The 25,506-nt window shown below is 38.4% G+C and overlaps 2 protein-coding genes across 2 annotated transcripts in view; one reads left to right on the top strand and one right to left on the bottom strand.

The window, feature by feature from the left end:
* The window catches only part of STUM (stum, mechanosensory transduction mediator homolog), a 103,224-nt gene extending 94,416 nt beyond the window's left edge, over positions 1-8,808 (bottom strand). The window contains exon 1 of the mRNA XM_051993419.1: positions 8,247-8,808. Within this exon, the coding sequence (XP_051849379.1) occupies positions 8,247-8,457 (211 nt within the window). The 5' untranslated portion in view covers positions 8,458-8,808. The remainder of the gene's footprint in view (positions 1-8,246) is intronic.
* Positions 8,519-24,809, top strand: LOC127561273 (cilia- and flagella-associated protein 251-like; the record flags this gene model as incomplete). Its single annotated transcript, XM_051996561.1, is given in 5 exon segments — positions 8,519-8,656; positions 18,895-19,015; positions 24,220-24,464; positions 24,467-24,653; positions 24,691-24,809. Coding segments are annotated over 5 exon segments (810 nt in total), but the record flags the coding sequence as incomplete, so codon positions are not given.
* Between the last annotated feature and the right edge of the window lie 697 nt (positions 24,810-25,506).

The following is a 25,506-nucleotide window of genomic DNA, read 5'->3' as shown; positions in this document are numbered from 1 at the left end:
AAGGAAATTTTATTTAGTTGTATGTTCCCTAGACCATGTCATACTGTTTCTGATCTCTTCAGCACAGTAGATGGCCATATTCTGTTCCAGTCACTCAGAATTCATCTCACCTCCTCATTGGTCACATCCTGCTTTTAGCTCAAAGGACAATTATTACACTGGGTTCCAAAGCCCTGTGGATTCTGAATCTGCAATCTCTCTCAATCTATTCTCTTTTTTTCTATTCCCACTGCTCCCTCATTACCACCTGCCTGGAATACTGCATCAGCCTCCCTCCTTCATCCATCCCTCATGTCACTGTGAGGTTAAACTTCACTATAAAGCGATCTGATCGCATCACTCCTTTGCTAACAGCCATTCCAAAGCAATTTTTTACCTATTAAATGTAGTCCGAATTCCTTGCCCTGGCATTTAAGGTTAGCAGCAGCATCAAGCAACAACAATTAGTATTTCCATAGCATTTCAAGACTTCCAAAATGCTTTACAAATATTGTCTCATTCAATCTCACAACAGACTTGGAAGCCAAATCAGATGCTATTCTCCACTATGTATTCCAGTAAAACGGAATTATTTTATCACCTCTTATATACACCCAGTATTTTACATTTCTATATATTTACATGCTTTGTTCTCTATATTTTAAATGCCTTTTCCAGTTTTACCATTCTGTGTTCTGAAATCCTACTCATTTTCCGAGCCTCAGCCCAGATGACTTTCCGCTGATCTCCGAGTGAGAAAATATTCTTCCTTCCTCCAAACTTGCATATTTTCTAGCTTTTCAGTTTGGGGTATGTTCTATTTTGTTGTTGTTTAGTAATTTTTCAGTCATATCTAACATTTTGTGACCCCTTTGGGGGTTTTCTTGACAAAGACACTGGAATGGTTTGACATTTTCTTCTCTAGCTCATTTTACAGAGGAGGAACTGAGACAAACAGGGTTAAGGGATTTACCCAGGAGTTTTCCTGACTCCAGACCTGGTGCTCTATGAACTATACCATGTAGCTGCCCATTAATAGATAATGCTTTTAAATGAATATTTTAATATTTATATACAATTTTATATTTATATATTTGTAATATATATAAATATAAATCAAGTTTATTTATAACAATTTTATAATTGTTGGGGATGGAAGAAAGAACTCTGTGATTTCACAGGGTTAGGTATCTCCAAGTGAGTAAATTTCCCCTACTAATGAAGGCTTACATTCACTCTACAATCCAAAGCTTCTTAAACTGATCCCATATGGGATCACATAACTAAATGTGGAGATTGTGAAATTATGATTTATTAGTATCATAATCATAATCCAACATCATGTAAAAATTTCTTAGGTGAAAAGAAGTCATTAGTGGAAAAAGTTTAAGAAGCCCTGCTATAATTTATAGTTTTAGAGAGTTACATGGGAAACTGAGGTTGAGTGACTTGGTCAGAATCATATAATCTTGCGGGTCAAAGGCAGCAATCCAGGTCTTCCTTTCACTGAAGCTGACTCTCTATTCATCACGTCACATAAAAACTACTTAATAACTATAGTATGAAATAGAATATAGGCATCTAGCTGACTCAGCGGATGGTCTGGGGCTGAAGTCAGGAAAATCTGAGTTCAAATTCAGCCTCAGATACTTGCTAGCTATGACCCTGGTGAAGTCACTTAATTCTGTTTCCCTCAGACATAATTGGAAATGGCTCAACAATAACAATTGCTTATTAATATGTATATAAAAATATATAAATAAAAACATAGAGATACAGATTACACAAGCATGCACACACACACACACACACACACACACACACACACACACACACACAATCTTTCCTACTAGATTTTTACCTTCAGGAAATTAGAGACAATGCCTTATTTTGAGAGGTGTGCTGGAACCAGCTCTAGTTGCTTTGAAAATTTTCCTTGTGAACATTTATACCTCAGAAATCACTGCTAATGAAGATCTGATTTATTGTGTTATTAATTCTAGACTTAAGAAATGGTTAATAATTCTGATTAAATTTAAAAAGTATACGCATATTTTTCCCCAGCAGGTCTAGTTATTAAGCATTTACCAGTACATCCCTATCTTCCCCTTCCCTCTATTACCATGCTTTCAACATAGCCAAATTTATTTGCATTTTATGAAGTGAATTAACATTCACAAATTATTTTCTTCCCAACAATTCTATGTTCAAGTATCAGATGAATAAATTTTTACAGATGAAGAAATGTAGGCCCATGGAGATTAAGTAGCTCAGGACCATGTTGGTATGTACCAGGGGCAAGATTTGAAAACAGATCTAATTCCAAGTCCAGTATTATCCAGGGGTGTCAAACTCCCAACATAGTCCACAAAACTCCTCAGGGCAGACAGAACCAAAATAAAATATAATTGGGAAATAACTAACAAAATGAATTTTAAAACAACACTGATAATGTTGATTTGCAATTTTCCAAGTCAATATGCTGCTCCTAGGGATTCATTTCTGCTTGAGTTTGACACCATTGATTTACCATCATGTTTCTCAGCAGCAGACATGTAATAAATATCTACAAAATGAATAAGTCAGTAAGTAAATATTTGTTGACTGTGTAGATCCTTTTATCATAGAATCTAGCTTATCCCTTCAAGGTGTCCCAATCGAAGCTGGAGACTCACGAGGACTGAATTGCCCATAGAACTCCAAACTCCGACCTAATCCCACAATAGGATTTCTCTCCCAAGTAAGATGCTAATCAAATACTAATATTTGGCTTCAACAAAAGCAATTGGTTCCTTTATAACAATAATGCTTATTATTATACATACATAGATTTATTCATTTTTTTTTTTGGCAAGGCAATTGAGATCAAGTGATTTATTTGCCAAAGGTCACATAGCTAATCAAATCCTGATTCCAGGGCCAATGAACTATCCACTATAACCATCTAAGTGCCCCAAACATAGATTTTAAAAATATATAACTTTTTATTACATTTTGAATTCCAAGTTGTCTTCCTCCTTCCATCCCAATCCCACAAGTAGTTTTTTTTGTTTTGTTTATGCAGATTGGCACATATCCAGAGCCAGCATGTATAACTAAATGAGCCCAGGATTGGGATTTAAGAGACTTGAATTCTAATACCATTTATCCCTCTAAATGAGCCTTGTAATCTTAAACAAATTACCTCTTGCAAAACAAGAGAATTGGAGAAGAGTAATGACTCTCAAGGTTCTTTCTAATGCTATGATTCTACTTTAACAAATATTCATCAGCCACTTACTATGTGGGCTGAATGACCCTGTCACAGGTCGGTCTCCCTCAATGGACCTCAGTTTCTTCATATGCAAAATCAGGGGCTTAGATTAGGTGATCTCTAAATCACACCCTTTCCTTCAACACAATCTGCATTCCAGTTCTATTTCCTATAATCCTATGACTTTATAACATCATATGAGATAGAAAGAAATTTAAAACACAGTTCATTTTTTACAATAAACCTGGATAAAGGGATATGAACTCATAAAAAGTTAAGTAACAACTGGGATAGAAACAGAACCTCTAATTTCATTGGTTTTAGGAACTCTGAAAGGACTGAACTTCCCTCTACCAATAGGTTGGCGTCTCTTCAACATATAGCCTTAGAGAATTGCTTAGATTGCCAAAACAGTAGTCTTTTTCCAATTTCTCTTATTTCTAGTGCCTTTTCTTTGTTAATTATTTCCTGTTTATCCTGTATGTAGCTTGTTTGTACCTATCTTTTTGCTTGTTATCTCCTTCATTAGACTGGAAGCCCTTTAAGAGCAGGAACTTTCTTTGAATCCCCCAGCATTTAACAAAGTGCCTGGCATATGTTAAGTGTTTGATAAATGCTTGTTGACTAATTAACTGGCATGCAACTTGCCTAAGGTCACAGAGATAGTATGCATCAGAGACATATTTTGAATTCAAGCCATCCTGGTTTCAAGGTCAAGTCTCCACTGTACCACAAGACTTCTATAAATTAAAACAGAAGAATTAAATGACATTGAGAAAAATAATTTAATGTTTTACCTGACTATGCATGTATAAACTATATCATATTACTTGCCTTCTCAAGGAGGAGAAAGGAGAGAGAATTTGGAACTTTGTATTTTAAAAAATGAATATTAAATATTATTTCTAATCTAACTGGAAAAACATATTTTTAGAAAATAAAAGTAATAATTTGAGATGACACAAGGCTGTAATAAATTGCCAATTGACAAGTGTAGCATCACCTGTTCTGGAAAGAGAGAAATCACCTGGGCTAAGATAATCTTGGAACACTTTATGCAGGAGAAAAGTTAGGCTTTAAAGGATCAGAGACATCTGTGTGTATATATGTCATTCAATAACAATTCTAATGTCTAATATTGTCTTGAAGGGCCAATCTTCAATGCTAACCAAAATATAGGATTGTGCCTCTCTCTATTTTAAATGAGAAGCTTATTTTACTGAGTCAATCAAAAAAAGATATAAACATAAAATTGAAGATGTGATACCCTGTTTAGTGGATGTGCACTATATTTATAAAATATGATATTTGAGTAGGATCTTGGGGCTAGCCAGTTCAGCTAATTTGATTTAATCTCACCTCTTGCAAGTGTTTGTGAGTTACATGATCTCATTTGGAGTTTTCTTGGCCAAAGATATTGGAATGGTCTACTATTTTCTTCACTAGCTCATTTTACAGATGAGCAACTTGAGGCAAGTAGGGTTAAGTGACTTGTAAATGTCTGAGGGCAGATTTGAACTTAGGAAGATGTCTTCTTTACTCCAGACCTGGAACATTATCCACTGCAGCACCTGCTTACCTACTAGACATATAATCTTGAGCAAGTTGTTATTTAGTCAACATTATTTAATCAGTTTCTTCATCCATAAAATTAAAAGAGTAGATTACATGGCCTTGAAATCTCTTCCAGTTCTATTCTATAATAACCTATGAACTTTTCTGTCCCTATTTTCTAAAGGTAGCCATTGAGGCCCAGAGAAGTAAAGCCATCTGTTTAAGATCTTAGATTTAGTAAGATGAAGAGTCAAGATTTCCTTCCTCTGGTTCTTCTGACTCTACCTACTAACTCACAATACCTTGGGAAAAATAATAACTCTAAGAATGTGTGTGTGTGTATAATTATCCTATGTATCTAAGAATGAAAGTGCCAATAATGGTCTTTTCTGAGCCTCCTTGTCCCTAAAAAGATTAGTGTATTACATTTAAAACAAGAGTACATATATGTGAAAATAGGAAGTCCAATGAGATCATTCATGGAAACTATTCTATGAATCAGAAAGCACAATATAGATGTTAGATATTATTACTGTAATCCAAATATTTATAATCCATTCTAGAGAGTGACTCTCCACCTGGACCCAAAGGAGGAAAGCAGAAGGGGGAGGTCACTTCCATCCTAACATGATTTATTTTTTGCTGTAAAATACCATAGGGTGACATTTACTTCACCACTTGGGGAAAAAGTGAAATCCAAGCACATCAACAATGATGTTATACACATCCTCCAAACAGATGGAAAGACAGTGTGTTTTTATTCCAGCAAGTGGGGCTTCTGACTAAAGGGGCATCCTCTTGCCTTCCTAAATGAATGGACTGCTTTCATGATACAACATAGAGCATCTCCCAAGCCCCAGAGAATAAGATCCAGATCTGTGATTTCATGGCAGGGGGAACTCACTCTGATCAAAGCAGATTTCTGTGACTTATAGTCTTAGAGGTGTCCAAAGCACCGAGTGTGAAAATGACTTATCCAGACAATATATATCAGAGAGGAGACTTGAACCCAAACCTTCTTGGCTTTGAGATTAACTCTTTCCTCACATTATTCAACGTGCTGCCTCTCAAAAAACTCCAAATGGAAGATGAATCTCACACATATCTAACACAAATGTGTAATATGCATGTCTATATATGTACTTGAAGGCAAAGCTTGAACAAATTCTCTCTTCCCTAGGTCCTCAGCATGAGGTTAAAACTAAACTAGCTAGCATTCAATAAGTCAATGTAATTTAGAAATTGTATCTCAGGAGCCAGTAGTGACTTAAAAGAGCTTCTTGGTGACTGTCTCCCCACACCAGACCCCTTTTCTTCTGCTTTTGTTGCTACTTCTGGGGAAATTCTTGGTCTGGGAAAAATAAGTGGGGAAGGAGAAAAATCACCAAAAGAGAGAAATGTTGGCATTTTAACACAAAAATCTTCTGAAGATAGACCATGATTTATGGAGGTTTTATGTAAGTCATATGCAAATGAATTTTATTTCCCTCTCCTATCCCCCAACAAATTCCATGTTTTTCATATATTTGAATCCCACCCTAGATGAGATTCTTAAAAAGTGTAGCTTAGTGGATAGAAACTGGGCCTGCTGTCAAGAAGACTTGAATTTAAATTCAAACTCAATGACTTACTAGCTGGGTGATCTTGGACAAAATATTTAACCTTCATTTGCCTCAGTTTCCTCAACTGTAAAATGGGAATGATAATTGTTCCTACCTTGCTTTGAGGATAAAATGAGATGATTATTTGTTACAGTATTTAGCACAGTGCCTGGCATACAGTAAATATAATATTAATGCTATACTAATATGAATACTATTATGTTATTATTAATAAGATATCTGCTGTAGGGTATTAAGTGAAGGATAGATCAAGACCATGAGAAAGAGTAAACAGCTGAGGAGAATAACTTCTGCTTGGACACAAAAGGTTTGGGAACAGGGGCCTTGCCTGGGTTACTTACTACTAGTCTGTGCAGAAACAAATCTTTTCTTGAAGATTCAGAAAGGATTGCCTTTTCCCAGCTCAGGCCCACAGCATTCTGTCTCTGCCAACGGTTCTAGGAGCCTGCAAACTCACATTGTTGGGAAGGGGAGGAGGGATGTGTTTGAACTGAGGGCTTCATAGATTGTCAAGTACAGCCTGTGCCAAGGCTGGAGTGAGTGGGAGAAGGGAACCTAGAATGGGGTAAATAGGGAGGGGGGTGATGGCATTAAAACTGTAGGTAAGATTGATAGCAAAACTTTTCCTTCTTCATTCTCCTTCTCCTTGTATCCCCAGATGGAATTTTGCCTCAGATCTCTCCTTGAGAAGGAGTCCCCTCCTATCCAGTCCCAAGTGGGTATACATGAATGTTCTGGTTTACTGGCAATGGACTTAGTAAGAACTGGTTCTCAGCTCACTATTATGTTCCTCTGAAAAGTCAAAAAGGAAAAGAGGGGGGAGGGACAGGTGGAGAGAAGAAAAAAAAAAAAAACTTGGTAATAATCAAGTGACTTTTGCATTGAGCTACCAGAGATGCTTTTTAAAAATGAGTATGAAGGATGGGGATTATAGGAAGGCAGGGCCCTTAGTTTCTGGCTTTTTCCATCATTCTTTTCCTGCTGGCCAATAGACAAAGGTGCATGATGAGCTCAGCCCAGATCTCCTCCCATCCCACTCCTGTTTCTTCTTCTTTGGGTTCCTCTCTGTGTGTGTGTGACAACTTTGAGGGCTGGAGAGCTCTAAAAAAGCCACCATCAGTTCTAGGGCTTTATGCCAGGTCCAGGGCACCGCCCTGGGTCATCTTATCCCTCTTTTATCCCATAAAATGCATTTTTCTTTCCAGATTGCTTTTTTTTTGAGGCTATTTAAAAGGAAAAAAAAAAGGGAGGGAAGGAGGGCTAGATGCCTTACGGGAACGAAGTGGAGAAGTGGGTCTATTGGAACCAGCTTAAATTGCAACCCCGCAAAAGGCAGAGGAAAGAATGGTCAGGGCGTGAGGGAAGGGAAGGAGCTAGCAGACCCATGGGTAGGGCGGGCTGTCCGAAGATCGTAGCACTTAGGTTCTGAGGAGCATCCCCCGGCTACACCTCATCTGGCGCCTCCAATTCTACCCAAAAAGTTTCCAGTTCCCGGGTAACTGGGAAGCGGAGAGTGAGAGTAATGAGGTGGCGTCGAGGGAAAGATTCTGGCCCCTCTACACATCTCCTTCTCTCCCGGGATGTCGCCCACTTCCTTCTACCCACTACAGATTGTTTTTCCAACCCGACAGCGCCCCCGCCTCAAAGGGACGCAGCTCCTGGGGTGGGCTGGGCAAGCGTAGCACCCATCCGGGACGCCCTCGGGGAAGGCACTCGCACACCCTCAGCGTGGTCAGAACCGCACCTTCTGTGCCTTCCTCCGCACCCCCCAATCCTGGCCAGCCGCTTTGTAGTCACCCCGCATTTGGAAGGAGTCCCACCCGCCCACCTCTCCTTACCCAGTCCCGGTACGAAAGTGTTGAGGAACAAGCAGATGACTGCCACGGGGAATGGCATGTAGGGGATGGCTGCACGCAGGGGACCCTTCTTCTCCCGCACTTGCACCACTACCCCGCTGGACGAGGATGCTCCCCGGGGGTCCGCGGCTGCAGCCGTTGTGGCTGCCGCCGCCGCCGCCGCCGTCTCCCCTTCTTTGTGGGGATGCTCCATGGCTTCTACGAGCTCCCTGGGACGCAGAGGGGCTTACGGGAGGCTGCTGGGGAGGTAGGTGATGGGCTGTACGCGCCCTCCAGTCCACGCTGCCGGGGGTCCTCCTAGCTCACAGGTGGTGAGAGCCGAGGGGCAGGGTGGCTGCTGCTGCGTCCTCGACCCGGCTCTTGGAGAAAGCGCTCAGCAGCCCAGCCTCTCGGTCCGGGGACTAGATGCTCCGAGAACTCTCTTTCTCGAGCACACACGCTTCAACACACACACATATACACACTCACACACAGGCGAAGGAAAGGAAAGGGCAGCGTGACACTTCAGTGACAGTCGTTCATTGCCCCTCCCCCAGCCTGACTTCTTCCCCGCCCCCCCATCTTTCACCCCCACTCTCAAAATGAGAACGATGGAAGAGAAATTTGAGGTTGATATTAAACAAAGAGAAACCGGTAGGGAGGAGACTTGTTGGTACTGGGGATTAGAAATTACTTTCCCTCCCTGAAGAAAACTATATGAAATTTCCAAGAGGAAAGGATATATAGAAGCACATTCTGTCTTTATTCGTCTGTAACATATTTACAAGTATTTACATACTTGAGCTAATTTGTCCTTACAACATTCCTAAAATGGGAAGTCGCCCGTGGATTGTGTCCTTAATCAGAGAGAGAGAGAGAGAGAGATTTTACAAATAGAGAAACAAAGGCAGGGAGTGGTTGCGTGATTTATTTCAGGTCTCGTAGAAAAATCAACCAGGGAACTTACAGTAGAGGTCAGGATTTTGGGTGGGGACTCCTCTTTGTGAGCGTCACAAGCAGAGATCTTAACGGGATCCAGCAGATCAAGATCGCCTGAAGAACAAGAGGTGAAATCAGTCTCTGCTGAAATTATTTCCAAGAATACTGTAGGGACCGGGAAAGAGAAGCCCCCCTCAAAGTCCTCAACAGTGATATATACAAAACTTGTAAGGAAGGGGATAGCGCCGTCTGGTGGTTAGTGCTCAACAGTTGGGTAGCCAAGTTCTGTCTTCCAATGTCCCCTTCAGAAGGAAAAAAAATCAGTTAAATAAATAACTGAATAACGCCCTTTCTGGTCCCCCATCAAAATAAGCAAAGAAATCTAGCAAAAACAAATTAGACTACTATATTAAGGATGTTTTAATGAAAGACGACTTGAATTTTCTGAGCTGACTCAAATTATCTAGATAATTGTGCAACCCTTTCACGTTTGTATAGATACAAAAGTAACTGCCGTAATCTCCTTCTGTTTCTCTAGAAATAACAGCTTGGGTTTTCCCAAATTTTCGTGTGTGTTTTTTTTAAATGCCCACTACAAAGCATTATTGGTCTTTTTAGACAAGACTGTTAAAGAATAGGAATTGTTATTTTCTAGGTCAATGGCCAAAGACACCTTTTACACTGTCCACCAGGAGGAAACAGTGATATTGATTGCTTCTCTAGGCAATCACTCCCTAAATTGTGTGCTACTGGGAAATCAAGTATAACTTGAGCTGTCTTCTCCTGCAGTTACATTCAACTCTTCGTGGTCTCATTTGGGGTTTTCTTGGCAAAGATACTGGAGTAGCTTGCCATTTCTCCAGCTCATTTTACAGATGAAAAAACTGAAGCAAACATTAAGTGACTTGCCCAGAGTCATTCAGCTACTGTCTGATGCCACATTCCAGACCCAGCACTCTATCCACTGTATCACCTAGCTGCTCCCTTGCTAAGATATCTATCTATCCTTAAAACCCTAGATGCAGTTTTCCATAACAAATAAAATGCTAGGCTTGGAGTCTAGAAAACTGGAGTTTAAATTCTGACTCAGTCAGAATGAGTCACTGACCTTATCTATAAAATGGAGAAAATAATAGCCCCTACCACATGGGCTGTATGAAAATCAGATGAAATAATGAGTGTAAAGTGCTTTATAAATCTTTAAGGTAGCAAAACTTTAAATTGCACAGAGTTTTGGAACTGTACAAAGGGTTAGGAACTTCCACGTGAGGAACTAGGGGGCACAGTGAATGGAATGCTGTGTCTGGAGTTCAAATTTGACCTCAGACACTTACTAACTGTGTGATCCTGTATTCATTCTGTTTGCCTCCATTTCTTCATCTGTAAATTTAGCTGGAGAAGGAAATGGCAAACCACTCTAGTATTTTTTCCCAAGAAAACCTCAAATGGAGTCACCAAACAGTTAGACATGATTAAGTGACTGAATAACAGCAACAACAAAAGGTCCTATGCTAACAAGATTGTTTAAGAGAAAAAGGGGGGAGTCATCAGATAAATCTTTATGGGAACTGGGTACAACTGGAATTGCTATTGGGTCTTCAAATAGGACCCTACTATCTAGCCTGAAAACGGTGGAGGAGAATGACCTCTGGTCTCAACTCAAGAGACCCCAATTGTAGTATCAACCTTGCTACTAACTGGCTTGTATAACTTGACTAAAATTCACTAAACCTCAATTTCTTCATCCTTAAAGAGAATTGGCTGAGACGATCTATAAATTCTCTTCCAGTGCTATCATTCTACAATGAATTTTTAAAGTTCTCAGGTCCCACTTCTCTACCTTGAAGTATGAGGTGAAAGGAAGTGGGGATAGAGGAAGAGGAAAACTATGGATGGAATGGAGCTGTCTCAGCATTTCTATTCTATACATTACAGTTTGCAGACTGTTTCAGGTAGTCATATCCTTCTAAAGAAAAGCTCAACCTTTAAATAATTCGCCAGACATAATAATCAATTTGCAACAAACAGCAGAAGAGTGATAGATAGCATCAAAATCTGATAACATCAGCTAAACAATACAACTAGGCCAGACACTGGGTCATGAGAATGAGATCTATTTCTTGGCCTTGTTCTGTCATTAGTTGAATAAAGTGGTTTTGCCGGAGGCCCCCCTTTTAAAAAAAAAAAAGGGAAATAATACCAAGTTAGCTTCTGAATCATACAAAGAATTGGATAGGTCCTTCGGGCAGACAGATTTGTAGTTTCTAGATAATTGCCCCTTCACTGGCTTAAAGTGAGTGAGTATTTATCATGTATGTACTATGTGCAAATCATTAGAGGAGGAACATGAGAAATAAAATCTACAGTTCCTGTCCTCAAGAAATCTTCTCCTGGGGAAATATGATGTGTTCACAAATAAACAATGGATGTTAGGCACAAATCCATTGGCTGAATAGCTGCAACTGTTAGCATTTTTGAAAAAGCCTGAATTAGATGTGGTCATCCATCTTTGCCTTGGTGTCGAGATTGGTAACCAATAAAGGAAGTGGAACACATGACCTTGGGAATTTGAAAGGTCAAGAGGGCTCTTCTATAGCCTGTTATTCCAGAATTTTATTTCACAGCTAGTTCAGTTTCAATGCCCAGAGGAACAAGGAGTGACTTGAGAAAATGACATTTGAAAACTCAGTCCAGTAATAGTTGAAAAGCAGCTTCATCTGCTGCAAGTGGTATATCTGAGCTTGAACTTGGTGGAACCAAAGCTGTGTAGGAACTGAACTAAATTTTGATCCTAACTGCCTGCTCCCCTCCCAGAGTCTAAGGTAGAATGGGGTATCCCCAAGGTATTTGGGAAAACCATTTCTGTGTTTGGTCTTGCTGTATAATTGATCTTTTTTTTTTGTATGAACTCATCCAAAAGTAAGTGATTAAATGGAAGTGATGGTACTAGCCAATACCTCCCCCTGCCCCCAACAAAGGAAGAAATTAAAACTGGTCAGGGCTCAACAGAGAAAAGACACCCCAACAACCATGCTCAGGGTACCTGAAAACCATGAGGGGAAGGTCTAATGGGCATGGTCCTGGGAGAGCAGAGGTAGGATATTCTATCTTTCATACAGGAGAAGGAAAGATGGGGCAAAGGAGGGGCACAAGAGAGAGAGAGAGAGAGAGAGAGAGAGAGAGAGGGAGGGAGAGGGGAGGAGAAAGGAGGGGAGGGGAAGAGAAGGGAGGGAAGGGAGAGAGAGAGAGAGAGAGAGAGAGAGAGAGAGAGAGAGAGAGAGAGAGAGAGAGAGAGAGAGAGAGAGAGAGAGAGAGAGAGAGAGAAGGAAAAGGAAAAAGAGGAGAGTAGGAAAGGGAAAAGGAGGTGGAAGAATGAGGAAGAGAGAGAAGAAAAAAAAGGGAGGAAAAGACAACATGCACTCATGCTGAGTGAATCAAATAGAACTAGGAAAACATTATACACAGTAACAGCAAGATTGTGTGATAAACTATGATAGACTTAGCTCTTCTTAGCAATTTAGTGATCTAAGGCAATTCCAATAAACTTTGGATAGAAAATGCTATCCACAGTCAGAGATAGAACTATGAAGACTGAATGTGGATCAGAGAATACTGTTTTCACCTTTTTTTCTGATTTTTTTTTTCAATTTTTCCCTTTTGTTCTGATTTTTCTCTCCCAACACAACTCATATGAAAATATGTAAAAAAAAGAAAAAAAAAGAATGTAATATATAATCTAAAAAGAAAAAGAAAAAAGAAATGGGATCAATCCAATATTCTAAGGATGTGTGATCTTACTGATGTGATTATTCCCTCCAATGATATTATAATCCATCTATGCCTTTCCATCTTATTCAATTTTCATTCATGTTTTTGAATAAATTTGCCACAGGGAATCTGTCCAGCATACTGGAATACTCTCTCAAGTTTCTTACCATTGAATGGATACTAGTAGAATATAGGCCTTGCCAATAATTATTTCTCCCTCTTGCTACATTTCTCTACTCACCATTTTCAAGAATATATATTTTTATGCCATTCTATACAGTACATCTTAAAAATACCTTATTTGTAAAATATTTCAGTTTTCTTGCACCCACTCCATGCCTCTCCATTGCCGGAGAAATGCTTTGTCTGGTGAATCCATTTTTAAAATCACTGAACAACATGCAAACTAAAAGTTTGTATTACCTACTTCTTTCAGTCAATTATATAATGGTAATGATATAGTTTATTGTGGATATAATTTGAATGCCTGCCTTTTCTAGTATTCTTAAAGAAATTCTCCTACATAGATTTTTCTAATAAAAATGCATATAGATAGGAAAAGTAGATATATAGATTGATAGTTTGGGGTGCTTTTGGTCACTTTTTTAAGGGTAATAATATGGCATAAGATTTTTAGGGTCTTTTTTTTAATACTTTGAGAATAATAAATTCTTTTTTCCATCATGAAACTCCTCCACATAAACTGGTTTCAGTTTAGTTGCTTTTCCCCTTCTGTTCTCTTCTTCAGTACATTCCACTTCATATATAACACATATGGGACCGTGATGTCAGAGTCCAAATGTGGTGGCTCCATTGTCTTGATGGTGAAATGAAATTATTATAAAGAAAAATCTTTATAGATTTTTTTCTATCTTTCACATATTTTTGTCCTTCCAGTTTTCAGTTCTTGGAATGATTTTGTTTAACTGGGAATTTCACAAGGCCTTTTTAAAGTTGATTTTTCTTTTTACTGCCTCTCACTATTTTCACTATAAGATAATATTATTCATAATTTTCTACTTTTATTCCTTAACAAATTTTCAAAATGAATTTATATTCTAAATGGGTGTTGCCCTTGACTACCATCTTTTTCTACTTGAAAAATAAGTTAGGTGTTTTGCTAAAATGATTTTGAGGATCTTTTGATCTCTTCACTATGGAAATTGATTTATGTGAGTTAAACTTCTATATAAAATTATTATTGATGTTTTTATTCCATCCACTTCCCATTTTTCTTTGTTTAATTTTTAAATGGGTCAGATTGCAATTGTTTTTATTACATATTATATTTTTTCCTCATTTTTATTTTTCTCTCAGTTTCAAATTAATTTTTACCCTTGTAACATTTCATTGGTCTGATTATATATAGATAATTTAGAAATGAATGTTATATCCATGAGTCATTTCCAATATGTCAAAACACAATCAATTTCTTTTACAGTCAAAATCTAAAGCTTTTGTATTAGGTTTAGCAGTTGACAAAATAATAGATGTTCTTGGTCATTTACAATCTATAATTCTGCTTAGTTCTTAAAAAAAAACTTTCTTATATTTTTAGATTTGGGGTTTTTTACAAATTAAATTATTTAAGAAAAGTTTTTTTAAATTCATTTTAAAATCTGGATCTTCCTCAATTCTTTTTTATATAATGAGTACTTGATAAACGTTTATTGAGCTGGATGGAATTGAACTAAAGCTAGGATACTCACTAGGTTTTCACCCATGCTCACAGTCATATTTGAGCATTAAATATAAGCCTATATTTTGAACATGTTCATTTTCTCATTTGTCTATCTGTCTCTAACACACACACACACACACACACACACACACACACACACACAGAGAGCATAATTGAAATTTGAGTCTTAAGTTCAGAATTAAAAGATATGTTTTCTAGTCTCACTTCTGCCACATCCTTGCTATGTGAATTTGTACAAACTAGTAAATCTCTGTGCTAAATTTCTCCATGCATATATAAATGGAGTAGAGCAATTTATTTTCTGATATAAAGTAAAACAGGGCCCACCAGATCTATCAGCTCTACCTAGCCCTTTAGGTCTTATTTCTGATTTATATGGACCATAATTGGCATCAAAAAACCAAAAAGTAATTGAAGGAAATTTTCTCACTCTTAAGTTAAAGAGTAAATTGGATTCTCAAAATGACAGCTGAAACAGGAGAGAAAAGATACACTTAAATGACCAAGATCTTCTCTAACTGACTGACTGCATCTGGATGATCTAGACTCGTAAAAAAAGCTGAAATTTCATTTTAAAACTATAATACAAAAAACCTGAATTTCCTAGCAGAAAACTGAACCCAACAGAGAAATTTTAGTAGAGAGTAGCTTGCCAAAGATACCTCGTCTTAAAAGTAATGCTATTTTTCAGCCTGCTGACATCACCGGATGACCGTGTTTTCAAGAAAACAAGTAGTGATGTTGGAGGTAAAGGGGTTTTCCAGATATGATGGAGTCTGTTACTCTGGCCATATCTCCTACTGGTGATATGAGTAACTTGTGGAAAGTCTGTGCCTTTATGTTGGGGGGCATTTTCTTACCACGTATATTTCTCTGGTGTCTAATTATATGTCTATTGCTTTAAATTAATGCATTCTCTGGTTGGCCTGGTAAAATAAAATAATCAGAGGGAAGGGGATATTTTGTGAGCCATGATTTTGAGTTAATGCTATTCTATCTCATGCTTTGACCCTGGGACAGTTTTGTGAAACACTCATGTAAAAGGGGCCCAGGGAATTACATGTAACAGGGGTACATCTGTCCTACTTACCTCACAGGTTGTGAAGATAGAAGGATATTATAGGTGTGAAAAGAATGATTATTTTTGGTATCCATCTGGCAATTAATTCTGAGATGTTTCCCTGCAGTCTTGCGCATCTAAGGTTATCAGGGGGGCTTTGCCCTCTGGAAGAATTTATAGCATTTTTATTGCCTGCCTTGTGATTACATTGTAATAGATCAAACTGTGGACACTAATAGGGTTGGCTGGATATTTTTTGAATGTGTTATAATTAATCCCAATATTGCTTGCAAGGAGATCTGTGGTGTAAGTATGTGCCATTCAGGAAAATCATCAGTTGCAATGTAGAATGATGTTAAATAATAAAATAATAACAATAACCATCTCATATGTGTATAGTTATCCTTTCTGTCTAAAGAACTTCTTATTTACTCCTAATCACCCTGAAAGATAGGTATAATTTTTCTCCTTTGTTGATAGGAAATAGCAACTTAGAGTAACTTCACACAGTTAGTAATGATGAGAGTCAGGATTTGAATCCAGGTTTACTGAATGCAGATCAAGCAGTCTTTATTTTCCATTATCTGATGGATGCATTGAGCAAGAATCAGCTAAGATCAATCAATAAGCCTGTCCCCTTGCACCCAGTCCCAATTAAGCCTTGTCTGTCCTGGTTTCCTGTCCATCTCTGTTGAACTAGGAATTCCAGGTAAATTCAGTCCAAGGGAAGAATTAATGAGCTAAAATAAATAAGTAAATGGTTTGAGGGCCATTTTTCTTTCTTTTTTTAAAAATTAAAACATTTTATTTTCAAAACATATGCAAGGACATTTTTCAACATTGACCCTTGCAAAACCTTGTGTTCCAATTTCTCCTCTTTCCCCCCACCCTCTCCTCTAGATGGCAAGTAATCCAATATATGTTAAACATGATAAAAAATATATGTTAAATCTAATATATACATACATATTTATACAATTATCTTGCTGCACAAGAAAAATCAGATCAAAAAGGAAAACAATGAGAAAGAAAATAAAATGAAAGTAAACAACAACAAAAAGAGTGAAAATGCTATGTTGTGATCCACACTCAGTTCCTACAGTCTTCTCTCTGGGTACAAAAGGATCTCTTCATCACAAGATCATTGAAACTGGTCTGAATCATCTCATTGTTGAAAAGAGTCAAGTCCAACAGAATTGATCATCATATAATGTAGTTGCTGTGTATAATAATCTCCTGGTTCTGCTCATTTCACTTAACATCAGTTCTTGTAAGTCTCTCCAGGCCTCTCTGAAATCATCTTGCTGGTCATTTCTTACAGAACAGTAATATTCCATAACATTCATATACCATAACTTATTTAGCCATTCTTCAACTGATGGGCATTCATTCAGTTTCCAGTTTTTTGCCATTACAAAAAGGGCTGCCACAAACATTTTTGCACATATGGGTCCCTTTCTTGAGGGCCATTTTTCAATGCTCTCCAAAAAATTAAAAATACAAGCCTTCAGCAAAAGAGCACCTCCAGCAATGCTAGAGCAAACTAAAATACTTTGTCTTTAAAAGACCTTGGGTCTCAAACTTTCCCCAAGAAAAGTCTTACTTGTTATACAAACAATTTAAAAATATTCTTGAATTTGGTACAGCAGCAACCACTGCTGTAGATTCTAAATTCTAAATAAAATGTGGAATGTGGTTTAAAAAGAGAATACAGGAATTCAGCGGAAGGCCCTGTGAGGCTCACAGACGCCTAAGGGCAAGCAGGTGTCCAGACTAAAGAAAACCAGGGACCCAGGAACTCCTCCACCACCCTGAGTAACTGTGGCTATCAGCCAAATCTAGGGATGAGTTGAGAGAAAAATAAGAGTCATTATTATCTCTGGAAACTTTTTTCTTTCTCTTATTTAGCTGGGTATTCAAGATCCTCTACAATTTGGATTCAATTTATTTTCTCAGCCTGATCTTACATTATCCTATCCCCCTTCAGGTATTCTCACTACAACCAAACTGTACTGTTGGCTTTTCTTTGTACTATTTAGGCATTTGTCCAAAGTGTACTCTTTATTGAGAAGTATTCTTTCTTTTCATTACCACCTATCAAAACCTTTCTCCTTGTTCAAGGCTGGGACTAGGTTCCATCTGTCAGATTTTCCCCACAAATTTCTCCCTTCTCATATTTTCTTCTACAATTTTGTCTGTCTCCCCTTTTGTCCTTATCATATGTTTGAATACTTAAGGCTGGATTTGAATTCAAATTTTCCTGATTTCAGATACCCTGTTTTATCTACAAAATCCATCAGCTATCTGGACTGTTAACTTAGCTCCTTAGTGATTGCCTATCTTTCTTGCTCCCTCCCTTTTATTTTCCCTTCTCCCTCTGCCCTTTACTTCCTCTTCACATGGCTCCTTATTTTCCCATCTCTGAATTGGTGCTTCTCTTTGTCCCTTGCTAGATAACCATTGACTCAATGCCAATTTCATTCAGTTTCTGAAAAATCTATTAGGTAGTAATGAATTTGCAAATCAGTTCTCCTACTGGGAATTGAGCTTGTAGTTTCATTCTAATTCCAGTTGAAGAGCTAAACAGTAAATCAGGTTGACTGATGGAGGTCCTAAGGTTACCTTCTTGACCAAATCCCCTCTCCTAGTGGTTAGAATTTAAGCTCTTTGAAATCAGGGGCTATTTCATTTTTATCTTTGTATTTTCAGTGTTTAGCGCAGTGCCTTTCACAAAGTAGGCATTTAATAAGTCTGTTGATAGATTATCTTATCCTTTCCATTATTGACCATAGACTGTTACTCTAATTCCTAAATGTATATTCCACTCTGCCTTTATGAAATGGTGCCAATGCCTACCATGTAATAGATGGTAGAGATTCATTGTCTGAGCTCAGGATCCTAATGCACATGGAGAATAGCATCATATCTTAATTTGAACAAGGGGCAAGCAACTGAGAGCTCTAACCTAATCTCTGATTAAAAAAAAAAAAAACTCTTCTGACATCTTTTGCAACTGAACTTTTCTGTTCTCTACATCTATGTAGGCACAGAAGGAAGGAAAAGGAGGAAAGGAGGAAGGGGGAAAGGAACAGGAGAAAGAAGAAAAAGAGGAAGAGAAGGGGAAAGAGGAAGAAGTGGGAAAGGAAGAGGAAGAAGAAAAGGGGGAGGTGCTGGTGGTAGAGGAAGATGAGGTAATAGAGGAGGAAGAAGTAGAAGAAGTAGAGGAAGAGGAGGAGGAGGAAGAGGAGGAAGAGGAGGAGGAGCAAGAGGAAAAAGAGGAGAAGGAGGAGGAGGAGGAGAAGGAGGAGGAAGGAAGGAAGGAAGGAAAAGAGGATAAAAAAGGGGGAGGAAATGGAAAAGAGGGGAAGAGAAAGAGGAAAGGAAAAAGAGGGAGAGAAGAAGGGGAGAGATGTGAAGAGGGGGACATGGAAAAGTGGGAGACGGAGCTGTCTGCCATGCTCTCTTCCTCATCTCAGCCCTTCGCCTCCCTGGCTTCCTTCAAGATTTAACTCAAATCTCCCACTGCATTCAGGGCTCTCTCCAGTCATCCTGATCTATATCTTGTTACTGGATCCAAATAGCTCTGAAGGAGAAAGTGAGGCAGGTGACTTTGCACAGCCTTCCCTCACATCAATTCACTAGCATATCACAACAAGATCACCCTGATATCATGGTTTTCCACAAAGAAGGACAAACAGCAGTTCAAATCCCACTTTCTTTATCAAGAGGTTTTTCTTGGTTTCCCCACCTTCAGTTAATAATACCTTCTTCTCTGAGATTACCTATCTATTCTAAGTCTACTTGTATGTTATCTCAGCTGATAGAATGTAAGCTTTTTGAGGGAAGGGATTATTTTTGCCTTTCTTTATATTCCCATTGTTTAGCTTAGTGCCTGACTCATAGTTAATTGCTTAGCAGACTACCATTCTGCATACATCTAATCCTTAATGGTTTTTTAACTGAATGCTTAACTGAAAAAATAAAACCCAGCAGATAGAAAACATAGGCACTGGTACCAGGACATACTCATCCTCTGACTGTAGAAGAAAACTCAGGCACAGACATCTGCCCTAACTTTCCAATCTACTTCTGAATCCTCAGCTTTGCATCTGAAGGGCCATATGTATCGCACCCCCTTCCACCCCACCCCCCTGCTCAATGGTTCCTCATTTCCTTCTTTCCTTCCTCACATGGAGCACTGAGCTTTTTTCCTTCCAGTCACATTGTCTCGTGTTTCCCAGGATGACACATTGGGACATGAAGCACTGTGATTTTGGCAGGCTCTGCAGACCCATCTCTCCCTCAACATTTAGTTCCTGGGCGTAGGTTGGTTTATTTACTTGATCACTGCACTCCCCACTGATGCCTATTAAGTTCTTAACTCTGGCCATAAGATGCATCTAAAGACCCTCTCCAGAAGCAAGTTGTCCAGTATCAGGCGAGCATCTCCTACTACTCACTTCCCTGTTAGAGATACAACAACCCTACATCAGACAATACACCCTAAAGTGTTGGTAGAGGCACACCTTCACACCAACCCAGAGCCACTGAGAAACTTGGGACTGTCTCACTTCTACAAAGCAGACCGGAGACATGAACATGGACAAGGTGTATGAAAGCATCTTGCTATTTCTATCCATTCATCCAGGGAAAAAGGACAAAAGTGTCCTTTCCAATAGAAGGGAAGCTTCTTAAGGACAAAGATTCATTCAGGTATTGCCTCTGTATCCTTTTAGTTGTTGCTATTAAGTCATTTCAGTCTCATTCTAACCCCATTTAGAGTTTTCTTGGCAAAGATACTAGAATGATTTGCCATTTTCTTCTCCAAAGAATAAATAGGGCTTAAATGATGCCCATGGTCACACATCTAGTGAGTGTCTGAAGCTGCATTTGAACTCAAGTATTCCTGACATTAGAACCAGTACTCTATCCACTGAAGCACCTAGCCGCCTCTTAGCTTGGGTGCAGAGCCCAACATAATATAAGCCCTTAATAACTATTTGTTGTTGAATTGAAAGTATGGCCCAGAAAGTCAATTGACTTTTGAGTATAGCCTTAAACATGGAAAAACTAGATGGTCCCTGAGTTGGTGGGATTTTTAAGGAATGGCATTAAAGTCTCCCTGAATAACTCTTTTCCTAATGGCTATACCTAAAACTCTTACCAAGAGCCAGTCATTCTTTTAAGTTGAGGAAGTAGCCTCTATTATTGGAAACGAAGGGAATGCCCATCAATTGACTGAACAAATTGTCGTATGTGATTGTAATGGAATACTGTTATGTTATAGGAAATGACAAGGGAAATGAATTCAGAACACAGAAAGATTTACATGAGCTGATGCAAAGTGAAGTGAATAGAATCGGGAGAACATTATACATAGTAACAGCAGTGTTATAATGATAATCAACTGTGAAAAACTTTGTTACATTGAGCAATACAATGATCCACAACAATTCCAAAGGGCTCAAAATGCAATCCACTTCCAGAGAAAGAACTGACAAACTCTGAATGCAGATTGAAGCATTTTTTTTCACTTTCTTGATTCTTATTGTTGTTTTTGTTTGTTTGTTTGTTTTTGCAACATGGCCTGCCTTCTCAATAAATGGGGAAAGGTCTGAGGATGGGAAAGAATTTGGAACTAAAAATTTTAAATGAATATTAAAAATGAAAATAAAGGAATTGCCCTCTGTTAAAATACAAAATGACAAGAAGGATGGATTATTAGTACATTGTTGGTCACTGATATCTTAAGAGTATATTAGCATCATAGAATGTTAGCTCTAAAAGGAACCCTAGAAGACATTTGGTCTCAGTCCTTCTTTTAGAAGATGTGGAAGGACCAGAAAGAAGTTACTTACCCCAAAACACACAGCTATTAAATTGCAAATATAAATTGAGAGTCCAGGTCTTAAAATTCCCTTCCCAATCTTTTTATATTGAAAATACCACAGCCTTTCCAAACAGCTAAGCTTCAAGATTAGAGAATAGGGGGATTTAGATTAGTAAAAGACCTTACTGATGTTCTACTTCAGGGTTCAGTAAACTATGGCCCTTGTTCAGCTTTTGTACTGCTGGAGAGTTAAGAATGATTTTACATTTTAAAATCAAAATGTATTGTATTTAAAAATATAAAAACCATTCTTAGCATACAAAAATAAGCAGCAGCAAGTTTTGGCTCTCAGATCATAGTTTGTTGACCTCTACTAGTTCAACCCTCTTATTTCACAGACAAGGAAAGTGAGATCTAGAGAAATTAAATAATAATAGCTTTTCCATAAAGGGTGAAGGGAGAAAGATGGTTCTAGAGTGCCAGCATGGTCCTAAGAACATCGACTTGGGTATGGGGATAACTTGAAAATTGGTTCCAGAAGGGAGGGCTTTCACAAATATCATCTAATTTTCTTTTCACAATGAGCCATTTTGGGAGGTTAAATGATTTGCTTAAGGTCAAATAGCTAGTATGTTTCTGAGGCTGGATTTGAACTTGGGTCTTCCTGACTCCAGATCCATCATCACTGTGCCACCCACTTCCTCTAGACAAAGGTAGCACAGTTCTCTCAAGGTTAGATTTAAATAAAGGGCATGTAGGTAATCCCTTGTCAAGGCACTCTCTGATCTCTCCTTTTGTCTCTATAGAGTCCAGTTTTAGATCTTCCACTGAAATGAATTTCTGAGATCACATGTTCTTGAACGAAGGACAACTAGACCACTTAGAATAGGTCAATTTGTCTGGGCACAGACATAGAAAAAAGTCTTTTCAAGGGATGTTGGGAGTCATGTCTCTTAAAATTATGTTTGGAGGAGTCAGTTGGGAGATGGAAGGTGGGGGAAAGGGTACCGTAACTTGAGCTCATCAGACAGAATCCTGGCTTGGGGGTAAATTATGCACAGCAACTTGGCTTGCTGCACAAAATGGAATTATGTTCAGTCCAAATTCCTTGCCATGTATAAATTACCTTTTATTTTATTACTCTATAAACCACCCTCCAGACAGATTTGAATGCCACATTAAATATGTCAGCCATTTTCCCAAGCAGCAAGTGTACAAATCTCATACCATCCCCATTAGTTTCAAGAGGGATTTTTCCTTTTTTCTTAAAAAAAAAAAAAAAAAAAAAAAGCAAACAAAGCAAGGCTTGGGCACTTGTATTTTGAGTAATTGCTTACAAATTTTAGAAGAAAAAAACCAATACTGAATATTTTGAAGCAATGGAAAGATTTCTGGTATGTAGTCATAGTCACAGAGCATAATTCTCTATCACTAATCACAGGTTCTTAGCCCAGCTGCTAATTTTTCAGAAAAGGAACTGAGGTCCAGAAAGAGTAAGTGATTTGGCCAATGTCACACAGGTAGTCAGTGACAGAGCTGAGATTCAAATTGAGGTCCTAAGAACCTAAAGCCAAATCTCTCTTTCTGAATTTGAATCTTGGCTTTGTTAAGTACTTTTTCTGCAACCAGGGCAGGTCATATTTTCTCCTAATCTTAGTTTACTTATATGTCAAATTGGAGGGGAGAAGGGTAAGGTGAGTTAGCTGTCCCTTCCAGGTCTATAACAATGATCTTATGATTCTGCAATTAAAACAGCACATCCTGACATGAAATAGCTCACAGGCAAAGTGCTGATCTTGGTATGCCCTCCCTAACTCTAGATTGACTTACAGAGAGAAGAGCCCTTGCAATCATTGTTCTGGCTTGTGCCAGTCTTAGAAACTGTTAGTTATAACTGTAGTTATGATTTAACTACAAAGAATTCTCCCAATGTTAGGGAAATACAGGATCATATTGACAGAGCTGAGAAGGAACTTAAAGAGGTCACCTAGTCAAACCACCTCATTTTACCACTAAGAAAACTGAAGCCCAGAAGTTTTTTTTTTTTAATGGATTGTTCTTTATTAAAGGAGTAGCTCCTGGTGAGGGGAGCTCCTTCTAGTGAGGAGCATTTGAAACAATGAAATAAGCAAGTTCAATTAATTCAATGAACATTTATTAAGTACCTACTAGATGCCAGGCACTAGGCTAAGTGCTGGAGATATAAATAAGAAAAAGATTGATCCCTGCCCCCAAGAAGCTTCCAATCTAATAGAGGAAGACAACACAAAAGAAAGCTAATGCATACTGGAATATAGAGTGGATAGAGCCTGAAAACAGAAAGACTTGAGTTCAAATCCAGCTTCAGAAACTTATTAGTCACTTGACTTTGAGCAAATTATTTAATTTCTATTGGCCCTTTTCCTCAACTGTAAAATAAGGATAATAATAGTACCTACCTCATAGGACTATCATGAGGATCAAATGAGATAAAATTTGTATAGTGTTCAGCATAATACCTGGTACATAGTAGGCACTCAATTAAATGCTTATTTCCTTCCTTGAAAAATGGGTTCATGGGGCAGCTAGGTGGCACAGTAGATAGAAGTCAGGAAGACCTGAATTCAAATTTGACCTCAGACACTTAAAACTTGCTATCTGTGTAACCCTGGGCAAGTCACTTAACCCCAATTGCCTTAGGAGGAGGAGGAGGAGGAGGAAGAGGAGAAAGAGGAGGAAGAGGAGGAGGAGGAGGAGGAAAAGGAAAAGAAGGAGGAAGAAGAGGAAAAGGAGGAAGAGGAGGAGGAGGAGGAAGAAAAGGAGGAGGAGGAAGAAGAGGAGGAAAAGGAGGAGGAGGAAGAAGAGGAGGAGGAAGAGGAGGAGGAGGAAGAAGAAGAAAAAGAAGAAGAAGAAGAAGAAGAAGAAGAAGAAGAAGAAGAAGAAGAAGAGAAGAAGAAGAAAAAGAAAAGAAGAAAAAGAAGAAGAAGAAGAAGAAGAAGAAGAAGAAGAAGAAAAAGAAGAAGAAAAAAGAAGAAGAAGAAGAAGAAGAAGAAGAAGAAAAAGAAGAAGAAAAAGAAGAAGAAGAAGAAGAAGAAGAAGAAGAAGAAGAAGAAAAAGAAGAGAAGAAGAAGAAGAAGAAGAAAAAGAAAAGAAGAAGAAGAAAAAGAAGAAGAAAAAGAAGAAGAAGAAGAAGAAGAAGAAGAAGAAGAAGAAGAAGAAGAAAAAGAAGAAGAAAAAGAAGAAGAAGAAGAAGAAGAAGAAGAAGAAGAAGAAGAAGAAGAAGAAGAAAAAGAAGAAGAAGAAAAAGAGAAGAAGAAGAAGAAGAAGAAGAAGAAGAAGAAGAAGAAGAAGAAGAAGAAGAAGAAGAAGAAGAAGAAGGGGTTCATTTGTACTTACATGAGGCATTGCACAGTTTACTATCCCTCTCCAAAGTCTTCCCAGTAGAGTTGTTTTCTAAGTAAATGAGGCAGTCGGGTGATAGACATAGACTAGTGGTTCTGTTTTTGGACAAATGATCCATGATCATTTTTTCAGGAAGGACAGAGCAGTTTACATGGGCATCTCTAATATGTGCTGGGGCACTGGATGCCCTACTCTCTCAGAATCCCCAGCAACCATGTCTGAGACTAGCTAGGTTGGACCAAACTGGGAGGTTTATTCTCTCTCCTAGTGTATTGCCTCAAACTCCTTTCTCTGTTATGTATCCATCCAGGGTGATACATTTGCCTATTATTCACAGGGTAACTGGTACCTCTGGAATTTTTAGAAGAGATTGGGAGAGAATGAGTGGACTGCAGCCTGTAGCCTGGTAGGGGGGAGTCACTTCTGGCCTATTAGAAATGGAAAATTAACTCTGGTCACCAGCACTTCCAGACGCCCAACCTGCTGTCTACATTGGGCAGCAGCCACTGAGATCTAGCTACTGTGCTGATTAGGTTTAGACACTGGAGAAATGAAGAAGAAAGACATCTGAACTCTCTTAAAC

Source organism: Antechinus flavipes, chromosome 4, assembly GCF_016432865.1.
Source record: "Antechinus flavipes isolate AdamAnt ecotype Samford, QLD, Australia chromosome 4, AdamAnt_v2, whole genome shotgun sequence".
NCBI classification, from domain to species: Eukaryota; Metazoa; Chordata; class Mammalia; order Dasyuromorphia; family Dasyuridae; genus Antechinus; species Antechinus flavipes.
The sequence above is the reverse complement of the archived record's forward strand: the minus strand, read 5'-3'. Positions and strand labels throughout refer to the sequence as shown.